This window comes from Epinephelus fuscoguttatus, linkage group LG15 (assembly GCF_011397635.1).
Source record: "Epinephelus fuscoguttatus linkage group LG15, E.fuscoguttatus.final_Chr_v1".
Lineage (NCBI taxonomy): Eukaryota > Metazoa > Chordata > Actinopteri > Perciformes > Serranidae > Epinephelus > Epinephelus fuscoguttatus.
This window is the reverse complement of record NC_064766.1, coordinates 15,750,654-15,775,274: the sequence shown is the minus strand read 5'-3', so window position 1 is coordinate 15,775,274 and position 24,621 is coordinate 15,750,654. Positions and strand designations below refer to the sequence as shown.

The following is a 24,621-nucleotide window of genomic DNA, read 5'->3' as shown; positions in this document are numbered from 1 at the left end:
TTAAAAGGATTATTTTGTTGAGTTCATAGAGGGTATTTCATCACTGTTATTATGACAGTATACACCTGACACGCTAGGTGGCGCTTGGGATGGGTTTACTATTGCCTTTACTATTTTCATCACTACTTTTTCAGCCCACTAATCCTTCTTTTGGTATAAAACCATTACACAGAAACTATTAGGCTATTTAATATCAGTCACAATGCTATTTCATACACACCTGCTAATCATGACCATAGACTGTATAAAAATAGCTCATGACTTGTAACATAACACAGTAGCAGGTATTTTATTGCTATAGGGGACAATGTTTTTAAGCTGATAAATGGTTGCTAATATTGGTGTTGTTGTGATACTATATAAATATGCTGCTGTTAAAATATGAAAAACATGCATGTAAAAATCAAATGTAGTGTTTACAGTAGGATGGGGAGGGGTTACACGACTTTTTTTAACCGGAAAAGGGGCGGAGACAGCTGTAACGTTAGCAACCACGCTGTGCGACAGGAACGGTTATCGCTAACGTGAAGGATTGCCCTTTGAAATATGTATTTAAATACGCGCTGAATCCGTGTCTTAGGCATCAAGTACAGTTGGATCTACGAGAGAAACCTCTTTATATCGTCCAGGTAAGCATTGATACTGTAATTATTTCTGGATGCTAGCTAGCTCTCTGCTGACTCCGGTGTAGTCACTGTGGGATCGCCAGTGGTCATGTAATACAGGAGCGTTAGCTGGCTAACATTAGCTATAGCATATTACTAGCGAGATGGTTATCAATAGCAAACCGTTTTTAACATCCTCTTATATGGCTAAATGTACCCTACACTTGCCTTTAACGTTATTACAAGTGTCATGGCTAGCTTGCAAAGTAAAATGTCAATTTAATGACCAATTATTAGCCAACGGGCTAATGCTAACAGCGAAGGAGTGCTAGTCAGCCTGTGACGCTGTCAACGCCTCGCCTGGTTTTGACAGCTCAATTTGAGCAGTGGACAAGGCCGAAGCCACACACACCTCTAACTCCTTTATCCACCACAGAATAGACCGAGTGTTACTTAAAAACATGGCCAAAATAAGTTAGTTTAAAATGCCGCACTCCAAAACGTTATCTAGCTAACATTAAGTTAACTGCCAGGTGACGTTACGTTATCAGCGTGATGGCTAATGCTACCCTTTTGTGAATGCTCGACATGCCGTATCATGCTATAACGGCACTTGGGTTTAATAATTTAGTACCTTGCAGTGTTAATATACTATTATTACACTATGGGATAACAAGGAATCTGGCATCATCGGATTCATGTGCACTGCCTGGTTTGGGTCAACGCCCCACCCCGACTGTACCACCTCTTTGTGCAGGATTAAACCTGGAATATAATTATATTGTGAAGGCAGTGAAAGGCTGAGGATGGTTTGTGGTAGTACGTGAGTTAAGGAAATATATTTTCTCCTCCACCAGCCTTGCATAATAGCCAGAGGCATGCCTGTGAAACCACCGGCTAATACGATTTTCCTGGTGTGTATGTTAGCTGTTGTAGTGATTGATGTCAGTTGGAGGCACAGTGAGTTTGTTTATTTGACTTTATGTACGGATGCTTACAATGTCCACAGTAATTATGTGTGCCTCTAATACAAAAATAACGGTAGATGATCCTTGTTTGTATTAACTTTATGTATGAAAAGAAAAAGAGGGAAGAAGCAGGCAAATTGACTTAAGTAAATACTAAACAAACCTAACCAAGGATGAGCTACTTGCATCCACTTCTTCGCATGACAGTGTAGTATCCGTGTCTTGTGTCTGCAAAAATAAAAAACAAAAACAGCATTTGTGGTGTGCTGAGTCAACACAAATAATCACTTATTAACCATGATACAACACATCAGGTGGTGTTTTGTATGCTTTTTGTCATACATTTGCTCTCATTGGCTGTCTTATATGTTTGTTGGCAAGCCAAAGCTGTGCATCTGAGGTCTGAAGTAGGTTAGTGTATGCTGTGACACTCAGGGTAAGTGGTTTTTACCATGTTGGTTAAATATGCTGAATCATGTGCAGCCAAATGGAGAGCCGTGGGTTGGGCTCTGTTGTTATAGTGCCACTGACACATGAACACTCCCCAAAAGCCTGTCTTATTACACATGTAAGACAGTATAGATAAAGTGGGAAATATTAACAGAAGTTGTGACTTGTGGAGAAAACCTGCGGGTTTATAAATGCTTTATCACCATAAAGAATTGCAACAATTGCTTTCACTTTCCTATTTCCTGTTTTCTTTCCTTATATTTTTATCCACCCATTCAGATTCATTTTCAAAAGTGCTTTGCTGACAGATGTACCCACTCCCCTGAGAGGATGCGTTGTAAAACCATAGCTTGTATAATTTGCCACTTATAAGAAATTATTTCTGCACACAGTCAGATGGTTGTTCGCTTTATGATGCTACAGTTCTTCAAATACAGAACCCTTGATAGACAGACTCTAAGTAACCCATGTCCCCTGTCACTCTCTAAGCGAATCCCCTGCTCCCCTAAGGGCTATCTGAGGCAGTGCATGAGCCCTGATTCTGTTTGAACAGGAGATGGGACTGCAGCCTTCTCAAGAAGCCTGATATACGAAACCTCCGGTGGTTTCCTGTCATCCCACTGTACAGGGCTTGTATTGCTTGTCGAGTGGCTGTTGATCTTCATCTTTTTATACACATTGAAAGATAGAGGAAGTCCATTAAGACTCCTGAAGTACCGCACTACATGTACTTCAGCACCCAAGGTAATCTGAAGAAGGCTTGGAAGAGTTTTGTTGTAATCCAAAAGGATTATTGGGGTGACACACATAGTCAGTATGCTACAGAGCTGATCAGCATAGTAAAATATTTAATGTGTTATCAGAATTTTAACTGCTCCAGCCAGGTAAGGCAGAACAATGAAGGGAGGGGTAATAAAGCTCTTGTCCAGTGCCTGTGCATAGGTGAATTTCTAAAGGTATACATGGTAGGTTTACACAAATGTACTTGCCAGAAAGGATGCAGTATTGTACTTGTATAGGTTACTGCCCCAGAGACAGGCTTTTGTGGAACAAAAGAAACAATTCTGCTCATCTTTTTTTCTATATATAAAACTTTAACATGGGCTACCAGCCAGAGCTAATGGTTTTGTGACTTTGACTTCTCAATCAGAACACTACTGGGTATATAAACACACACAGGCTACTTCCGTCCTTTTGTGTGTTGCTGTCATGGGAAGTGAAGTAAAGTCACTGGACTTGAAGGAGAAGGTAGACATGTGTTTGTGTATGCAGGCGATTTGTTCTGACTTGTTTATACATCTGATACATCCGTTCTGTGTCTCCTATTTTTTCTGTCTTGTCAGCACTAAAATCATTTACGGCAACGACATTCAGACACCGCTTGTTCAACAGGAGTTGTTGACAGCTGTGGCGTGATGAGCTGCTTGGCGTGTCAGTGGCTGATAATAAGAGGAATTTGTCGGTCATGCAGGCATAGAAAAAACTTATGTTGTTTGGTAGGGACTCAGGTTACAGTCGCCTGATTGTTTTACTTGTCCTTCGTGCTGTTCTTTGGATATATCTCCTATTACTCTATCAAGTATCAGATGTGGGGCCGATGAACATTCTTTTAGAACAAGAGGTCCTACACTGTTTTATAAATCACCTGACTTTAAATGCAAGTTGTGTAATGAATGTTGCGTTCTCTCTTTCTCTGTGTCTCTCAGACCTGTGGGTGAGTGATGCCGCCGGCGTCCAGCTGTGACTGTCCCCACCTGGACTGCGTGGGGGAAATCACTAAGGAGGAACTCATTCAGAAATCCCATGTGAGTGACTAGGGACGGGAATTAATAACATTTTACTGATACCAATGGCATTAACAATTCTGCTTATCACCGTGATTCTTTATTGAGCCGTTTATTGATTCCTGATCAATTTTCTGTGTGGGATAAAAAAAGCAGGCCTACATGGGTTTTTTTTGTGTTAACACAACAGTTAAATTCATTATCTAAAATGGATGAAGTGAGAGAATGTTAGTACAGCATTCGTTTTCATTCAGGTTTTCATTGTCAAAGAAGAAATCTGCTGATGCTGCCTGTGTGGCATTGTTATTATAAGATAGGATATTTACCCTCAGTAGAGGATGTGCTGCTTGTTTGGGAAGAAGTGACACTCATGCCTAGAGTGTCAAAAACATAAAATATCCTGAAATTTAAGCCCAAGTTGAGCAGAAAGATGTTTCAGCATATTGTTCATTTTTCCACCCTCACAAGCAGCACTGTCACCTTTCTTTGAGAAATGAAGCCACACTTCGGACTGTTTCTTCTTCTTTGCCATGACTCCTTCTTGCTGAAAGTTTCCAGCAGTGTGGATACATGAGATCGACATCATTGTTTTGCAATGCGCTACTGTCAGAAAAACATTCCAGCACTGATAAAAGGAAATGATAAGCTCAGAGGTTTATGATTCCAAGGAAGTGGACAGTGTGGAACCGGTTCTCAACTTGACCTGGTTCTCGATTTCCATTCCTATGAGTGACCGTCTCTTGTGGCACTGTCCACTGCCTTACGCATAACTTACCACTCTTTTAAAAATAATTCAATATCAGGTCTCAAAAAGCCTAAAGCACTGAATTCAGTTTCCTCAAAAAAAAAAAGGTTTTAAAAAGTCTTAAATTGAATTTTCAGAAGTCTTTCAAAAGTAGTAATGTCCTTGGCAGTTATAAATGTTTTTGTATCTGATTGCTGGCTGTTGGGAGATGTTATACACCTATAAACTAAAAGTGTGATTGTCCCGATAATGGATATTGTGGGTGAGGCTATTCACTTCCTGTTAAGTGGAGTTTCGGTCAGCACCATCAGATGTGTCACGTGTCTCGTTTTCAGTTGTTATTACATCCATCCATTTTAGGCCACTTATCTGGGTCCAAGTCAAAGTAATTTGATTAATTACTTTCATTGTACTTTGATTTTTTGGCCAGTACGACCTTGAAACAGGCATTTAATTTCATTATATGTGGTATTTAAAAATAATTTAATTTAATTAATTGTCTTGAATTTAACTCGGTGAACCCTGCAGAAACCCAGAATAACTTGTTTTAAATCACGTCACCAAGTCTGAGGTCAAAGCCTTATTTGAACTTTACTGTTGTCTCGACAAGTTTCATTTTAAAGCACGTGGCTCTAACCTGAGTGTCCTTATATTTTTCTAGGGTCAGTGCCAAGACTGTAAAGTTGGAGGACCAAACTTGTGGGCATGTTTGGAGGTAAGACAGTGCTCACCGGAAAATAAAATAAAGCAACATCCTAACACTTTGTTTCTTACCTGAAACATATAATTTCTGTTCTTGATCTCTGCATCCTCTGCTTGTTTTTCTCCCCAGAATGGCTGTGCATATGTAGGCTGCGGAGAATCGCACACTGACCACAGCACTGTGCACTCGCAGGTGAGAGATCTCAAACCTTGCTGATGCCTTTCAACTGTGATATATTAATTAATGCATAGAAAAGAGCGAGGGAGGGTTGTGACTGAAAGGGAGGACATCTTGAAGTCTGGACTGTGAAGTTTAAAAAAAGTAAGCTAAAGAGGAGTGTCAGTAGAGAGGCAGAGGAGGCACAGATGGCAAGACAGGACAGGAATACCACTTCAGAGTCCCAGGAGCCATGACTTGGATTAAAACTGCCTCCAGCACTGCTTTATTTTTAACATTTATCTCTCTGCGATGTTAGAGCCAGCACGTGCATCTCTTAGCATTTGAAGTGCATGCATTGTTTAAAACCATCAAGCCAGCTCTGTCTGCCTACACCTCCACATTCAGTGCAACTTCAGCAGTGGATCATCCATTATTAATTGCCATTCCTCTGGGAAGTGAGGGAGATTCAGTAGCACTGTCAGTTCCATGGTAACAGTATCTGCCCCTCCTGGCTGCTCTAAAGCTTTACTCAGCCTCTGGTACTCCCAGTGTTGACTAAGCCTTTTCCTCCAGCACGCTAGGGCCAAGTGGGGTTAGAAGCAGAGACGGAGAAATATGAGAGCAAACATGTAATTTGCCCTGCCTATTAGTAACTGCATAGCTGCTCAAACCATTGTCCAGGAGGGCCAGTTCAAGTGCAAACCTCTTCAGAAGTAGAGCTCCCCGCCCAGATGAGAGGCAGATTTTGGATGCAGTGCATGCTGGTGAAGAGATTTAATATTAGCTGATAAATTGTATCACTTGTGAATTTTATATCCATCTGTTTATCCAGCACATCTGTCTGTGCAGCTCGCCAGCTGCCTTCTGCGGTTGTTTTTTTCCCCGCAGAATCCATCTTTAAATCTTGTAAGAATGAAGGCCATGCTTAATTAGTGCTTTGGAGGCCCTGAGGGGAGGGAAACATTTTAATCTCTTGACTAGGCAATAAGAAAGACTGCTGCTGGATCAGATCTGATGCCTCTGCCAGTCAAACTGCAAGTAAACACAAGTGTTTCAAAGTGTTGAGTAAAAAGTTACAGCCCCATCAGCTAATTTCAGAAGTTGGAAGCTTCACAAAATGGAAAACATAATTAGTATTTACATGGAGATCATATTCCAAACATCATTATGCACCAAAGAGGGCTTCTGAGGCAAATTCGAGCAATGGTACACTTTGTAAATCCTTCTCCATATTGCTGATAAAGATTTTGAATCAGCCTTACAGTTGCTTTTGGACTATAAGTACTCCCTTGAAAATACCAGATTTGTTGATCAGTTCTCGAGCAGTTTTACATGCACTTGTGCAAATGCTGCAAATCCACTGAGAGAATAACCTTGAGAAGAATAGCGGCCATTGGCGTCTCTTATTCTTTATCGATTACAGATAGTATTGTCTTGAATGCTGAGGGCAAGAGAGGACACATTTTGCAGACACAACCTTCCTTAGTAGATTACATGCTGGAGCAGTTGTTGAATCTAAGCAGTTGCAACACCATAAACATTTCGCAGTGTTTATTTTGGACAAGTGTTCATATGAGCTTTTGACATGATCAGACAGGTTTTACATCATCTTCATTTCTCAAGTTTTAATCTGTGTGTATGGAAGGAGCACTAAGGATTTTTTCATTTAAAGACAGCTGTTATGATGCAGAATATTTTAGTAGACTTGCATATAACAAATTAACACTATGAACGCTACGAAGTGCTTCATTGTAATACAAAACATTATGTGTGTTGGTAAAAAAAACCCATCCTATAAGCCCTACAAATCCAGCTTGTTATTAATGCCCTACCTGGTATACTTTCCTTCATAAATTGTTTAAGCTAGGGAGTTTCATGGCCGTGCTCAGTCTGGTGTGCCCCCTCTGCCCGCTCTGCTCTGCCCCGCTGTGTGAAGGCTAATGCAGCCCCGATGAATAATGCAGGGTCTGCTGGTCGCCTGCTGCTCACGTTCAGTCTCCTGTCGACCTGCCAGGCTGCTGGTGTTTGTCAGAGCAGCAGTGGGTCAGCAGAACTCGGCCATGTTTCCACAGCAGTAAAAGTCTGCCGCCCTGCTTTGCTGCAACCCCCGCTCTGTCTGTCCCCACCTAAAGCTGTAACCTGAAACATTCAGCTCAGAATTGGTGTCTTAAAGATGTTGAAAATAAAATGTTAAACACTGCTGCATATTTTAGGATTTGTTATCGTATTTGGGAGGATTTTGTTTACCTGCAAGAAATCTCATAGAACTTGGGAGTGAATGCTAGTGTCGAATGAGTATATTCGGTGTTGTTAATTAATTTTACAAGCAGAAAAGCCCAAACCGCTGTAGTTCCAACTTTGCAGTTCTGAGGATTTGCTGCTTTTCTTTGTTGTATGTGTTAATTAATTGAATACTGTTGGGTTTAGGATTTTTGATCTGAAAAAACAAGCAAGTTGAAAATTTAAGATACGCCATTTTCTCAAATTTAATAGACAAAACAATTAATTGACAGTAATTTACTTAATAACATTAGTCAACTACAGCCTTAATACCTTGTTTACATGATTGTAGGTGGCAGTAGTAATGACCACATAATTGCACTAGTTAAAAAAAAAAAAACAAATCGGTGTATAATTGTACCACTTGTTTATGTGCACTATAAATGATTTGATTGCAGGAGGTGGGGTTGGTGTGTGTTGCAGCGTTTCAGTCCATCTAGATTTGTACAAAGGTTTTCTGTATATTTTCTTTTTAACAACTAAATCAATAGTGTCAATAACGCTGACATCTTATATCACACATTTTCATTTAGTCAGTGTTATACACAAGACCAGGGATATTCAACTTGCTTTGCCCAGAGGCCACTTTTGCAAAACAGGACAGGAGCCCAGGAGTCAGTTAAAAACAATCATTAATAATATGTATCAGATAAAATGAATAAAAGAGGTGAATCCAGTTGCAGCAACCCTGCACCGGTCAGGTGTAAGCAGGGGTGTTTCTAGGATTTGAGGACATTGAGGACTGGCTTAACCAGGACCTCCGTCAGGTCCCTCCCTGGCCTTCCCTTTTTATTTCTTTTTGATAAACAGACTCATTTTAATACACTCTGGTGTTTCATATCTACTCAAAGAACAAATAAAAAATCCCCAGCGTGACGTAGTTTATCTTCATAGTGAATAAGAAAATGGTTGTTGGGCCACCTGCACTTGACCATATCAACAGATTGTTATTAATAGTAAATAAAAAGGTAGGGTTTGAGATCAGACCTGGGTGATTTGAAGAAAACTCAAATATCATGATATATACTAAATATCCTGATACTGATATTGCGACAGTATTGTACGGTGGTACATGAGTGCTTGCACAAAATATTTACACAATTAGGTTTTTTAAAAATTATCCCCAGGAATATGGAGACAATAACTAAGCAGGTAAAGGCAAGTAATAGATCAGCAAGAGCAGTCTGGTTAGTTCAGGAAATGACATCACTTAATTGTAATGCAGCCTTTAAAACCAGGAAAACAGTTACGATATGATATCATAAACCTAAGGCGATATCTAGTCTTGTATCACAGTATCGATATAATATCATTGCCCAGCCCTATCCTACATCATCTCATTTGGGCTGCAAATTTGTTTTATCTTCGAGGGAAACATTTTGTTCTGCTGGACTTTTACAGCAGCCGAGCTTGAATCTTCCTGTCTTCCAGTTTAGTTTGTACACAATAAGGTAGGCCTAGCCACCAGCAGGCACACCTATATTTGTTATGTAAGAGCAAAAGCAACCTGTTGATAGTCTAATGAGATATTGATTGGTGGATCGTGTCAAAGATAAAGAAGCATCACGCTGATAAGAAAGTGCAAATGAGCATTATCAGCTGTAACACCGTGCTCTTGTTTCACTTTGTTTACACAGTCTGATATGTCTATTCACAAAATCCTCTACAACTTTGTGTACAGGAGACGAGACACAACCTTACAGTGAACCTAACCACGCTTCGAGTGTGGTGCTACGCCTGCGGCAAGGAGGTTTTCCTGGAGCGTAAACTAGGTCCTCACTCTCCCCACGCCAACAGTAAACCCCTCCCGTCCCTGCAGAATGCTGGACAGGTAAGAGCCAGGTTCCCCTCTGTTTGTCATCATGTTTTATTACCTTTAGCTTACATGGGTTATTTGATTGCAGAGTCATAAAGCAGGTTTAATACAAGGTAACACAAAGTGTCAGACCAAACAGGTTTACATCAAATGTTTACTGCATAATCACTTCGTTACATAACCATGTGCTCTGCTTCATTCTTATCAGAGCTGTGCGATAACGGTCTATCCTGAATGACGGTTGAACTGTCAGTCAGATTTTATGCAGTTATTCATTTACCAGATAAGAGTTTTATGATGATCTGTGTGTGCTGTGCTGTTTCTCCAGGATAACAGCAGGGCCCCTGGGAGCCCAACCTCTCTGAGAGTGCCCCCTAATGGAGGCTGTGAAGACCTGGACATGGAGACAGAAGAGGAGGATGAACTGCGAGCCCGAGGTCAGCTCACACAGAAGAAGTGTTTCGTGTTGACACAAAATGAATGACAGTTTGACTCATGATTCTACTACAGAGATGTTTTTACAATCCAGTAACATCTTGCATTTGTATCTACAGGCTGTCAAACAAAAATGTAAATCAGTATGAAAATGAAAATGTTAACACAATGCTAGCTGTTCCCACTGATATCAGCTACAAGGTCAACAAATGCACGGGGAAACAAACGTATAAATGCTGCAAATGATTTACCTAATTTACCTTTTTTCTAATCTACAGTTCTAATGCTGCTGCAGTAGACACTTTCCCTGCCTGGATTATCCTTTTTAATAATTAAAATCATTTACTTCTGAAGTCAGTGAGGTGACTAAAATTTAATTACATTTTATCAGCTCTTAGTGGAAGTATGACAACATAAAAAAAGACTATTGCACGGATGATTTGAAGTTAAACCTCAAACACTGGAGCTCAGTAATCAGCAGTTGGTTTAGTTCAAAGCACAGAATATGATTTGAATTAATAAGAACAGTTAATGGGTGCTTCAAGACGAGCGTTTTAAAGACCTTTACGCACCAAGCAGACTTCAAAGTACTTGGGCTGACGAACACCTCACTTTGCCTCAAGTCTTCTGTTAAAAGCTGTACTTGCACACACCACAAAGACCCAACATCATTTGAAAGACAAAGCAAACTAGCCAACGCCTCACACACAACTGTGATCTGAAACAGTTTTGTCTCATGTAGCTGCTGATAAGGGACGACCCGCACCGACGATGATAGGCACACTGCAAAACTGAAAACAAATGGTGCCTGAGCAGGACTACAGGCCACTTCTGTGTAATTCAATGGGTTGAGCTTCGCACTAACACTTTCGTGCTGAGTTCTTCAGTCCTACTGAAGCCACCAATGCAAATAATGTTTTCACTCAGTGCTGTGAGACACACACAGGCTCCACCGAATGGCATATGTTATGTTAAACCTCATGCGGTGCAGCTCAGGCGTTGGCACCAGTCACTGCCTCGGTTATTTTTGTCTCAAATACAGATCATATGATCAGGAGGTGCAGTAAGTAAGCTTTGTAAAGACTGATGCCCTCTGCAGAGTGCGCTCGCCACATAAGATCCAAGATTTACGAACCATGAGGCAATTAAGCTACTTTAAACCAATTTCCCGGAGTCATAACACAGAAATGATACACATATTTTTTGATTCAGTGTGGCTTATACTTTCCAAGGATATTATCTCTGAATCTGTTGCAAATAACGCCATAAATCTGCTTTGAAATCATACAAAAAGGCTCTTATAACTTATCCATTTAACAGTTTGCATATAACTATATATAACATATGTTTTTACATTTTCTTTTGCGTCAAAGTAATCTAATAGTTTGTACAGTCTTGATTAAGTTGCAAACACGAGGAACTGCTTACAGCTAAGTCGGCATACTTTTAATGGTGCTAATTTGCCAAAGTGTAAACAAATATAGGCAAATAAGTGGGCCCAAGTTGTAGCCAACAGCTTAGCTACTGAATCCATGGCAACATCATACTTTCTGTTTATATCACCCAAAGCATTATGGCAACTGTAGTTTCAACACATCTAGCGTGATGATCCTCAAATAGAAGTAAAGGAAGAATAACAGTAGGAGTGGCATGCCTCGACTTTGTCTTGCATAAGATGAATCAGCTATCTCTGCCACAGTAGCTGATTTAAAATACACCAGGTAGCAATCTTCTTTGCTCTTGCTGTACAACATTAATCTTAGAAACTGAATATGTGTCCATAACATTGTAGAGACTTTCTGGCTGCCATGAAATTTTACAAGCATTTGCCGATTGGCTCGTTTTAATTTCCCCTGTGTGTTCTGTCTCCCTCAGGCCTGACGGGGCTAAAGAACATAGGCAACACCTGCTACATGAACGCTGCCCTCCAGGCCCTGTCCAACTGGTGAGACCTCAGTTAACCTGCCTTCTGTCCCTGCATCTAACTGTCACCCCTCTGACATCGCCCATGTGCTCTTTGGTGTTACTTCTCGTTTCTTTCCCCCCTCGCACTTTGAACACGCTACTTTTCAGTAGTCTGTGCTGTTTTATTCACTGCCTGGTTCTTGTTGACTGTGAAAAGAAACGACCGTGGCTGTGCTCATTTGGGAGAGTGACGGCTGAGTGAAAATTGCTGCAGTGCACCATTTGAGACGGCAGAAATGGCCTTTTGTAGTTCCCTGTAGGGTCTTCTGTTACAAAAGAACATCAACTCTTTCCCGACATCTTCTGTTCCTTCTCCTCCTCCTTTTCCCCTTTCCTTTTCCCACCATGTCTTTTTATGAGACACATAAAAGTGTACTTATTTACTGTTTCCCAGTCTGCTGCATGTTTTTTATTGTTTATTGAATTACCAATCCATCTGATTCATTCTTTATGATTGGATTGCTGGTGTGGTCACTTAAATTAGGGCTCCACTGCAGAGCCTGTGGCTGTGTTATTACTTGCTTTGTACCCCTTACTTTTTATTTTATTTTTCATGGAAGAGCAAAGCACAGCAAACCCCATCCTCTTCTCTAATACTATCTACCCAGGGGGGCTGGTAAATTTTTAAATTAAACCGAAAGATGCCTAGTCTGGATACGAGTCAAAATGGGGGAAAGATGTGGGTCAAAATTTGCAATCTAAATCACGTTCCAAAAATAGGAGAAACTGAGTCACGCAGCTGCGGAAAGGAGGGACCTTTTCTGAAACTTTTCCTTTGATGTCTGTTTGTGTGAGCGCTGATTCTTTGAGTTACCGTCGGGTCATTATTCAGTTCGAAGGACTTTTCTCCTGCCAAGGGAAGGGAACGCTCCATGCCTTATTCATTCTGTAGTTTGTCTCTTTCTCACAAATTCCTGTCCACTCTGTATCCATCAAGTGAAATCCCCTCAGCTGTTTTTCTTTTCAGCTATTTCCAATGTCCTTCAACTTTCAGCTGCGTGTGGAGTTCTCTTGCTTGGGCCAGTTACCTCTGGGAATTTGTGATATTATTCTACGAGTGAAATATGGGTTTAATGAAACCTAATGAATCAAAAATACAGGCAGAGGAGACAGCATTATGTAGAAATGCTGACCTGGATTTCCATTTCCATTTGTCATTTTCTGCTTTGATTGACCTTTACAAATGTAACTGCAAAAAACATACTAAACCTGAAATGATTTACAGCTCTTCAGGTATTTGCAAACATGACAGATTATAATAACATTACATTATCCTGTACTTCTCTGAATTATACCTGCTGCTCTTGGATTTGTTGAGGATTAATGGAAGATTTTTCAGAATTAGCCACGGCATTACTAAGCGTTTTGGTAATTAAAACCAACCTGTTAGTGGACAGATACTCAGTAAAAGCTTGTTTGGTGCCCACATGTTATATTTGTCTCTCTCTCCACTGCAGCCCGCCCTTGACACAGTTCTTTCTTGAATGTGGTGGCATGGTGAGGACAGACAAGAAGCCTGCACTCTGCAAAAGCTACCAGAAGCTAGTGTCAGATTTGTGGCACAAGAATAGGTTGGTGTTTGTCACTTCTTTAATTGATTTCATATTTGAATGGTCACGTTTATTGTTTTCCAATGTTTAGAATATGACTCCAGAGAGACTGTAGTGCTGTAGATTTTAACTTCACCCCGAAATCAAAAATACATATTTTTCCTCTAACCTGTTGTGCTCTTTATCAGTCTAAATTGTTTTGCTCTGAGTTGCCAAGTGTTGGCCCGTAGAGATGTCTGCGATGATTGACAGCTATGTTGGCCAATTTGTGTGCAAGCAATCAATGGTGCTGCTCGTGATTGGTGGGATTGGTGTATGGGTGGGAACGCAATACTGCAGGGATCACTACTGTGGAGACTGTGCCTCCAAACGATACCACCAGCACAAGATGGCAGCAATCATACCTGTATATTTTGGCTTTATTTTTGTACAGTAGGAGGAAGTGGAGAGAAAATAGTTCCTACATGAAACTACTCACAACATGGTCTGTGGATTATCTTGACTAACAGGGTCATGATTTCTGGAAAGAGATGTTGCTGTTGGGTTTTTCCAATGCATTTTTTGGCGCTTTGAGCACCACAAGCCGAGTGCCATCTAGTTCCATTATATTGAAGAGAAGGCAGACATTTCTACGGCTGATATCTCCTACACTTGGTAACTCACACCAAAAGCAATCTAGACTGATAAGTAGCACTACAGGTAAGAGGAAAAATACATATTTTTGATTTTTGGGGTGAACTGTCCCTTTAAACTCAGCATCCACAGCCAAACTTGAATCACATTTCTGTATCAGCTAGTTTTAATTTCAAACTCTACATCACAAAAGACTTCATTGTGACATTGTGTGTAAGAATACTTGTTGAGCAGGCTGTGTTTTTGTCATATTGCAGACCCTCCTATGTGGTTCCAACCAACTTGTTCCAGGGGATCAAAGCCATAAACCCCATGTTCAGAGGATATTCTCAGCAGGTGGGTCATTGCAGATGGTGAAATAAATGTGCAACTTAAGTGTATGCGCACAGATTCATTCTATAAATAAAACATGAAGGCACTCTTCACGGTTGGAGACATATTCAGCAGTATGTCTGTGACTTTGTTCCTTTTATATGTTGAAAAGTAATCAGCTGTTGCAACCTGAATAGGTGGATTTTTTTGCTTTTACCTCTGTGCTTTGCAAATAACATGAATAATATGAGTAAATACAAATAGAAAACATGGATTAAGGTTTGAATAGAATTGAATCCTTTAAGAATGAATTTGTGCTGAGCTGGGATTATTATGGGTCTGACGCCCAGACTGTAAAGTTGATCTTATATACAGTCTCTCCCTTTTCTCTTCCACTCCATATCCCTCTATGCTCGTTCCTTTACAGAAATTAAATTAGCTCCGGCTCAGATCACTCAGCCAGACAAACTGAATCCTCTCCGTTGCAATTACTAACTCAGAGCTTCTGACTTTCATTCACACACAAATGCACACATTAAACCTATCTAAAAAGATAAATTGCTTGATTTGATTCCAGACGGTGCTTGAAAGAAAAGATTTATATGTTATACATACAAAGACTTCTTACTGGATGTCTTGTCTTTGTCCAGTGTCTGTAAATAAGGGACTCATAAGCCCGAGCAGTAAAATGATAAAAGGGCCTGTTTCCTCTTGGTTTGCCAGTGTTTGTTCAGAGGACTTAGCTGAGGAATATTCATTTGTCACGCCATGCTGGGCTGCACAGCCTTGGAATTACCATTGCTATGAATGAAGTTAACATTCCAGGTCCTGGGAGAGGAGAGTTCATTTGGCTTGAGAGGGAGATTGGATGTCTGTGGTTCATTAAATTTGATTACACATTCATGAGCGTTTGGTTTCGGATTCTGTGATGCAGAATTGGGATAAACAAGGAGGTGAAGTGGTTGTTGTTTGTAATTTGGGGAAAAAAATTAGCTCTGGGAAAGCTTTGCTGTGTCTGTCAAACTTGATTATATTTAGGAAGAATTAGTGCTGCGATATAGCGATATATTTCAGTGTTCTTTTCAGGGAGAGGAAATTAACAATTTTTTTCACAGACTACTGTGACCAAAATGACTACATAGAAACTGTAAAATTTTCTCAGCTTGAACTAATTTGTTACCTCAAATAACATTTCTTGTGATTATCCTCTCTCGGCCTCCAGGACTCTCAGGAGTTTCTGCGCTGCTTGATGGATCAGCTCCACGAGGAGCTGAAAGAGACACTGCCCGAGCCCTACGACCAGTCCAACGGCATCACAGTGGAGGATGGCCCAGAGGAGGACAACCACAGCCAGTCAGACAATGACTTTCAGTCATGTGAGTCCTGCGGCAGCAGCGAGCGAGCCGACAATGAAGTGCAGGGTGGGAATGTGATGATGGAAGACACCAACGAGGCTGAGATGCTGATTCCTGAGCAAGATGAGATTCAGGCCAACAGGGAGTGGCAGAAGGAGAAGAACATGATTAATGACCTTTATCGCTCCGGAGTTAATGGTGTTATGGGTGGAAGCACTGGAGTGGACATGGACAAAGATGTTGACACCACCACTGAAACCACACCCATTATAAGCAGCCAGGGAGCCATCAAGGTTCAAGGCAGAACATCAGGTAATTATGGAGAATAAGTGACTTGATGTTTTATTTTATCCACAATTTACTTGACTTTTTGATATTCAGCATCAAATTTACAGTATTGAAACTCAAACATTTCGCCTGCTCTCCACCAGATTCCTTCCCAGACATACAAATGTCCAACACCACAAGACCACAGAGTCCGATCCCGATGGAGGGACACATTCCCAAAATGTCTAGCAGCCCGCCCAAAGCTTCTTCAGGCTGGCCCAGCCTAAACCCTGCACACAAGAAAGGTACTTCTGTATAATCAGAGGCAGACATACCCAGATTCAAAGCTCTAAACTTTTAGCAGCAAAATCATATCATGTGTCTGTCTTTGCTCACATACTGTAGCACTATTCTCACATTTCTCTTTCTGCCTTCCTACAGCAGTGACCACATTCTCCCCACCAAAGAGCAAGCGCCAGAAGAAATACCGCAGTGTCATCTCAGATGTGTTCGATGGGACCATCGTCAGCTCCGTTCAGTGCCTCACCTGTGATCGGGTTAGTGTGGACATTATTGAGATAATGGGATTGTTGAGAGGGTGACAGGGACAGTGGCAGAAGAGCACTAGAGAGTAGGACATTATGTCATAAGTCATTTCATGGTCCTAAAAATAGAATGTAATGTAAAAATCTACTTTGGTGCTCAGCTCTGGTGTTCCTACCACAGACTGTATAAAATAATGGACGTAGCTACAGTGATATCACCCACTGGTTTGTAAAACTGCCATTTTGAAGCCTTGAGTTCAGCATTTCTGTGGCCATCTTGGTTTTTGAATCCAGAAGTAATCGTATTTGGATGAGAGGGTGGAGCTGAGGATGAGTGACAGACAACCTGTCAATTAAGCAGCCCCGTCCTTAAGTATGCCTAACTTAAAGCCTTGATAAAATGTAAATCGCTGAGATATACAAAAATTCATCCCTGTACAGTTGTCATGAATGTTGAATTTTTTTTTTTTGTACCATGCTGTGAACATGTTTATTTCTGCTATTAAGTCAGGCATTTTAACATAGGGGTCTATGGGGATTGACTCTGTTTTAGAGCCAGCCTCAAGTGGCCATTAAAGGAACTGCAGTTTTTGGCACATCCAGGTTGGCTTCATTTTCCAGCCCTGGAAGTTGCCGCATGGTTCCCACACAGTGTTGATGCAATTGTACATCCACTGTCATGTCACATTTTAATATTTCTGCTGTCATGAGAATAATTCTCTGCTACAAAGTGACAGTTTCTGACATAACCATGTAAAGATAATCACAGTTGAAATGTGGCCAAAGACAAAGCTATACTGTCTGTATGTTCTGTTTCTGTCAGGTGTCTGTGACCCTGGAGAACTTCCAGGATATCTCGTTGCCCATCCCAGGGAAGGAGGACCTGGCCAAGCTCCACTCTGCCACCCACCAGACCTCCCTGGTTAAAGCTGGCTCCTGTGGGGAAGCTTACGCACCACAGGGCTGGATTGCATTTGTCATGGAATACATCAAGAGGTGTGTTTATAATATGTACACTATTTACTTTCATCACATGGAGCATTAATGGCTCTGTACTTTTCTATTTCTGTGTCAAATTCACATCTCTGTTTGTTTCTATTTTTAGTTGGTTCTGGGGTCCAGTGGTTACGCTACAAGATTGTCTCGCAGCTTTCTTTGCCAGAGATGAACTAAAGGGTGAGCGTGTGGGCGTAAATCTGTTCTACCAGCACACACATTAAGACTGATGTCTCAATAACTGTGTGCTTGTTTTTTTTCTAGGAGACAACATGTACAGCTGTGAAAAATGCAAGAAGTGAGTACCTAATTCTGACTCTGCTGAATACTGAGCTGTACTACTAATTCATTTCACAACAGGAAATAATTGTCTGGAGCTGTAATTATTGCCCTTCTTCGTCTTTTTTCCTCTTAGATTACGAAACGGAGTCAAGTTTTGTAAAATGCAAAGTTTGCCAGAGGTATACACACAACCTTAGTACTTCATGTCTTTTGCCCTAATGTTTTTTACACGACGGATTTCTAAAATAAAATTTCCTCTGCTCCAGATCCTGTGTATCCACTTGAAGCGCTTCAGGCACGAACTGATGTTCTCCACCAAGATAAGCACCCACGTCTCCTTCCCGCTTGAGGGCCTGGACCTGCAGCCTTTCCTGGCCAAAGACAGCTCCGCCCAGACCACCAACTATGACCTGCTGTCAGTCATCTGTCACCACGGCACTGCCAGCAGTGAGTGGGCACAGTCACTCCTCTTTCTGCTCAGACTGGAGCATCCGCCTTCAGTTGGCACGCTGTAGTGTCCTGCATTCATTAGCCTGTAGACAAATTTTACATGTGCTTGTTAGGTTTATGAATGCTGCTCTAACGCATTCCCCTGTCTGATCCCAGGTGGCCACTACATAGCGTATTGCAGGAATGACGTGAACAATCTGTGGTATGAATTTGATGACCAAAGTGTGACCGAGGTCTCTGAATCCTGTGTCCAGAATGCTGAGGCTTATGTGCTCTTTTATAAGTAAGTCAACACAAAAGATTTTAATTGTTACACACACAGAGTTGTAAACAGGGACCTTTTTATCCTTGAAACATTTTAAGATTCACTGTGCTGCTTTGATATTCATAACTTACATTTCACTTTTGATCACTCAGTTGCAGTAGTGATTAATCTGTGGGTCTGTTCCTGTCACAGAAAGAGCAATGAGGATGCAGTGAAAGAACGTAGGAGGGTGTCGGGTTTATTTAACATGATGGAGCCCAGCCTTCTGCAGTTCTACATCTCTCGCCAGTGGCTTAACAAGTTCAAGACCTTTGCTGAGCCGGGACCTATTTCCAATGACGACTTCCTGTGTTCGCATGGAGGTGCGTGTGACCAAGCATTTTATTCTTATTCTTGCATTAAATTGGGAAGGTCAACCGGGGACCACTGTTGTTTTTTCCTGAGTCTGCAACTTTCAATCCCCTCCCTACCCTCCTTTTTGATGTGCCCTGTGTGGGCTTTTTGTATTTTATCGTCTTGTGTCTATGTTCTACTGCAAAGTCCAATTGCCCATCTGGGACAAATAAAGTTGAAAGTTGACTTGAGTTGAAAGTTTACTATGTCATCATCATATTGAAACTGCTCAGAGGTCAAAGTATCCGCAAACAGAAATCCCTTTTCTTGTGCTGTACACAAGTGTTTAGTGGAAAAATGGTGCTCTACCCTCTCGTAACACAGCTTTTGCTTTCATCCTTTGCTGTGGATTTTTGACTTTGACAAAGACTGCAGAGTATTCCCTTCACAACACAACAGACTTCAAAGGGGGGTTTTACTTCTCTTTGTGCAGATGATCCCTCTCTCTTGTTATAGTAGAGAATAAGAAAGAATTGTAAAAGGGTTTTGTGCCAATCAAGTTCCTTTCTTTTCTGCCCTCTATTCAAACAGTGCTGGAAAATATGGAATTTAAAATTAAGTTGGAAAAAATGTAAATTTATGATAAAGCTGCGGCAGAGAATGTGTTTCATTCTGTAAATAGGCACGTACAGGTTGTTTTCTCCTCCTCTGCAGCCACCAGCACATAATAACTGGCTAGTCAGGTACATAAGTAGAGATAATATCAGTGCAGTGAAACCATGATTGTGTTGCAGCAATGCGGCCAGTTGTTTTATTTTCACTTTCCCGTTCATTGCTAAGGGCGTCATCAGAAATATATATTTAGGCATGCAAAGCCTTTATTAGGGGCTCTGGCAGCATGTTTCCCCAGGAGGAGAGGTTCTTCAAATAAACAGCCATAAAATGGTTGCTTCCCTTTAATCTTTCAAGGAGAAATACTTTGTGTGGTCATGTAGTGATTCCCAGTCTTTCTGCCTTGTGACCCCATAAATGAGGCAAAGTCTACCTGTGATTCACATCATTATGGCTTGAGTTTGGACATGATAGTGATCGTTTCCTCGTGGACAGCTTCACCGGAAAGATTTTTAGAGGCTTGAAGAGGCAGAACTATTCAAAGTGTTACACAAGAAAAAGCAAAAATTGATAGAAAATCAGTTTTGTGAAACAAAAAATTTATTTTTCCCCCTTTTTTATCCTCTTGTGACCCCTCAGTTTTATCTTGAGACTTCTTTGGGGGTCCTTACCATAGACAGTATATGAATTTAGATGACACATCTTCATTTCCTCCTACTGTACAATGATGCCAAAATATCCCAGATACAGCTGCTGCCATCTTGAGCTAGTGACGTAATTTGTAGCCAGAGTCGGCGCAGTAGCGATCTCTGTGAAATTAAGGTCCCACCCATAAACCTGTCCGAACAATCATGAGCAGTGCCATTGATTGCAAGCACACCGATTGCCACACACAGCTGTCAATCATGACATAACACTTGAACGTACAGTGGCATGATAACTACCTAAAATGACAGAAACCATCTTTGGGAAAAATTAATTTGATGTGTACTTTGATGTTTTAGTTTGGCTCATGTCCCATCCACTAACTGGGCGGGGTTTATGACTTCTTCTTTATGACTGGTTTATGCATCCAGCCACCAGGGGGCGATTAAGATGTTTTGGCTTTACGTTTGGGGAGCTGTCATGCTGTCCATCTTTATATACAGTCTTTAGTAGGATCCCAAAGTTAAAATCCACTGCTTTATTAATGACAGGGGCTGTGATATTACATGTAAGGATATAAGTTAATAATGGGTAACACAATTTGAAACTGACTTCAACATATTTGTGCATATTTCTGCCAGCTTCTTGGCTTTTCAAGAAGATAGTGGTCACACTGTTCCCAACACTGATCCTTAACAAATGTATATTATGTTTTAATATGTTTCATCAGGTGTGCCCCCCAACAAAGCAACGTTCATTGATGACCTGGTTGTGATGCTGCCACAGAACGTGTGGGATCACCTTTACAGCAGGTACATACAGTAGACAGGCCAACTGGAGGCATTAAACTTTTTCAGCTCTCCCATTACTCATTTTACTCACAGTTGCAGTACCATTTCCTTTTGTAGAATTAATTTCATCTGTGTGAGTTAACTTGGACTGTTCCCTGCAGGTACGGAGGAGGACCAGCTGTCAACCACCTGTATGTTTGCCACACGTGCCAGATTGAGATTGAAAAACTGGAGAAACGGCGCAAATCAGAGCTGGACATGTTTGTCAGGGTAAGTCTGTCAACCATCAGCCCAGTCGCCAGAACAGAATGTTGGCATTTAACGTTTCTGCAAACCACAGATATGTTACGTTTATTGAGCTAAGTTTCTCATCAGGAGAAGGAGACGACTGATGAAAAGCAAAGGCAAACCACTCTGTTGGAGACGCTGTTCATTTCCAGCCGTGTTTGTAGCAACAAAAGTGGTATTTTTAATGAGAGGTTGGGACATTTCCAACCATATTTATAGAGGCAAAAGGGGATATCTTTTAACAAGAGGTTGGGATATTTCTAGCCATGTTTGTAATGACAAAAGCGGGTATTTTTTAACAAGAGGTTGGGACATTTCCAGCTGTGTTTGTAGCAACAAAAGCAGGTATCTTTAAACAACAAGCTTGGACATTTCTTGCTGTGTTTGTAGCGACAAGGGGGTGTTTTTTAACAAGGGGTCAAGACATTTCTAGCCATGCTCGTAGCGACAAAAGCAGGTATTTTTTTTTACAAGAGTATGGGTCATTTCCAGCTGTGTTTGTTTGTAGCGATTAAGCCAAAACATGATGGTTTCCTAACCCTAAGTGGTTTTTGTGCCTAAACCTAATTACATGTTAACAACAGCATTGTAAAAACATAAAATTGAAATGTAAAGTTTCAACATATTTGCTACTGCTACATAATTGTTTGAGGAAACATACAGTGCCAACATTTATTCTGGTGATTGGGTTGCAACCATATGTTCACCAGCAAGACCATGGGCAGCTAGGAAAATGGAACATATATGGAGCTAACCCTATTAAGCCAGACACAGGAAAAAATGACATGAGTGATAATGCATTTGATGTCAGTGAGCCTCTGTGCAGCCCAGTACTCATGGGAGTGTATAGGCCTATTCTCCAGTCTATTGAACCAGCTGATAGGCTGCATGTGTTGGTGCTCTTCACCCCGGCAGGAGATGAGAGGTGTGAGCCCGATGAAAGCCTTATCATTAATGCATTGGGACAGACGCAGCTGTTATTGCCTGCTCAGTCTGCTCACTCACACAATGGCTGCTCAGAAGAAAAGATAGATGGTGTGTGTGTGTGTGTGTGTGTGAGAGAGAGAGAGAGAGAGAAACGGAAAGCTGGATTGTGTCATTTCCAAGAAAGATGAAATTGGTGCAGTGTGGTGTTAAGACTCTGTTCTAATTGGAATAACTACCAGAGAGAATTGATTAGGTTTTCCATCTCCTCTCCTTTGAATCCTTTCATCTTCACTTAATTTTTCTTTTTGCCCCCCCACCCCTCCTGTTTCTCCTCCCCATCCCTTTGCATCCTTTCTCCTCCCTCATGTCTCTACTGCTCACTCCTCCCTCATTTCCTCTCCCCCTCTCTCTGTAGCTGAACAAGGCGTTCCAGGAGGAGGAGTCTCCAGTGGTCATATACTGCATCAGCATGCAGTGGTTTCGTGAGTGGGAGGGCTTTGTCAAAGGAAAAGACAATGGTAATTGGACAGAAGTCTTGCCTTTCCACCCCCAATCCTGTTTAAATGTCTGATTAAAAGGCTAACTGTTTCCATCTTGACATTTGTGCCTGATTGCTGCTGGTTGAAAAACTGTTGCGATTTTGTTTGATGTAAATTTCTCTTTTAAAACATATGTCCCATGTCAGATGTATACATTTACATGGTTAGGAGAACATGGCAAATGAACTGTTTTATATGGGACATCTAGATTCTCTTGTTTGCAAAAGCTGCTCATGTTCAAAAGAAGCTCTGAAGTCCCATTTCTTCTCTTGATTTATCTTCAAAGAGTTTGCTTTAGTCCCCCGAGTCAAGTTTCCCTCCCGCTACAGCAAAATGAAGCGTCAAAATATATTTCATTTTCTCGCACTCGTTCTCATTTTCTTTGCTTCCTTTGCTTTGTATTGTCACATCTATTTATAACAGCTTACATCTGGCACGTCGGCAAATGTCTTTTTTCCCTCTGACTTCTGCTCCTCTAATATTTGTTTTCCTGCTGTAGCAAGTGGGGAGCAGAGATTGCTTTTCATGGTGTAACAGAAACATTTGACACTTTAACATTGTTGCTCTTTGAAACAATTAGGATTGAGGAAAAATAGACATGCATATTACTGCTGTGTATATACTGTAACTATGACTGTTAACTGTCTTTCTTCTTCTTTAAGATCCTCCGGGACCTATTGATAATTCCAAGATAACAGTAAACAAGAATGGCCATTTAACACTCAAACAAGGTACTATTATTATTATTATTAATAATATTATAATTATTATTATTATTATTATTGCCATGTTTTGTTATTATGTCTCTACTTTGATGCTGTGGAAAGATGTTGTTTTTAATACTTGTTCGGGTATTTTAAGAAGCATAAAATAAGTAAACTATAAAAACATAAATAGGATGGATAAATAAAACCTTTTTGCCAGTACAACCCTTGAGCCTTTAACTATGCAGATAGTGTCATTAAGTGTGTTTGCTCTGACCCCGTAGGAGCTGACTCGGGGCAGATCTCTGAAGAGACATGGAACTTCCTCCATTCCATCTACGGCGGCGGTCCACTCGTGACGGTTCGGCCAAACATCAGCCACCAGGAAACAGAATCATCACAGTCGGAGGAGAAGATCGAGATGGAGACGCGCTCTCTCTAACCAGGCACTCGGCAGAAAACAACGGAAAACATTCAAGAAATTAAAAAGCCTTTTTATTTTGCACTTGACTTTTATTTCAAAAGCATTCGAGCAAAGGACCTCATCTTTACCGCCACATGACAGCCTTTGACTGCTGACAAGAGGGAATTAACATGTCTGACAAAGGTTTGTCCTGTTGTACAAATCTGTATAAAGAGCTCTTAAATTTCTATTAGCACTGTAGTATTCATGTGTCAGGTTGTTTTCCGAACTGAGCATTTAAATTATGTGCAGCTAAAAATTCCACTGAATGCCATATTTCTTTTTTTTTCTTGACCAAATGAGCACATATTGTATGTCCATGTGTCTTGTGTTGCTGATATTGATGAATCACAATACATCTTGCTGTAGATATATCACACATTTTTCCTGTCTTAAGAGAATATTGTCCAGTGAATGGTAAGGAGAGCAAAAATGTGACACTTAAAGTGGTGAAAATCATAAGGTTATGAAGGGACTAATTACTGAGTAGTCTCAGGAATGAATTTTGTGTTTTGCACTGTTCTGTAGACGTACAAATTGGCATGCTCACGCAAATGTCTGGTTTGTATTTGAATGTACCAGTACTGATACTATGTTGGTCAAGATTCAGCACTTGGTAACTTATCACAGAAGGGAGTGATTTAATAAGATGTTAATAGATTTTTTTTTTTGTAGAAAATAAGTGGCAGGCGGAGTCTGTTAAGAATGCATGCTTTAACACTCAATCCCAGTTTAACATCACATGTAACTGCAT

At 40.8% G+C, this 24,621-nt stretch overlaps 1 protein-coding gene across 1 annotated transcript; it reads left to right on the top strand.

Moving 5' to 3' along the window:
- Window positions 1-471: 471 nt before the first annotated feature.
- On the top strand, window positions 472-24,546 carry usp33 (ubiquitin specific peptidase 33). The gene is made up of 24 exons (XM_049599261.1): window positions 472-629; window positions 3,730-3,828; window positions 5,214-5,267; window positions 5,385-5,447; window positions 9,376-9,525; window positions 9,839-9,947; window positions 11,821-11,890; window positions 13,368-13,481; window positions 14,351-14,429; window positions 15,628-16,072; window positions 16,192-16,332; window positions 16,469-16,584; window positions 17,396-17,568; window positions 17,678-17,748; window positions 17,833-17,866; window positions 17,984-18,029; window positions 18,117-18,297; window positions 18,457-18,583; window positions 18,758-18,927; window positions 20,886-20,967; window positions 21,108-21,216; window positions 22,577-22,679; window positions 23,363-23,431; window positions 23,689-24,546. The coding sequence occupies exons 2-24, from the start codon at window positions 3,745-3,747 to the stop codon at window positions 23,844-23,846; spliced, it is 2,748 nt and encodes a 915-aa protein (XP_049455218.1). The 5' UTR covers window positions 472-629; window positions 3,730-3,744; the 3' UTR covers window positions 23,847-24,546.
- Window positions 24,547-24,621: the final 75 nt, after the last annotated feature.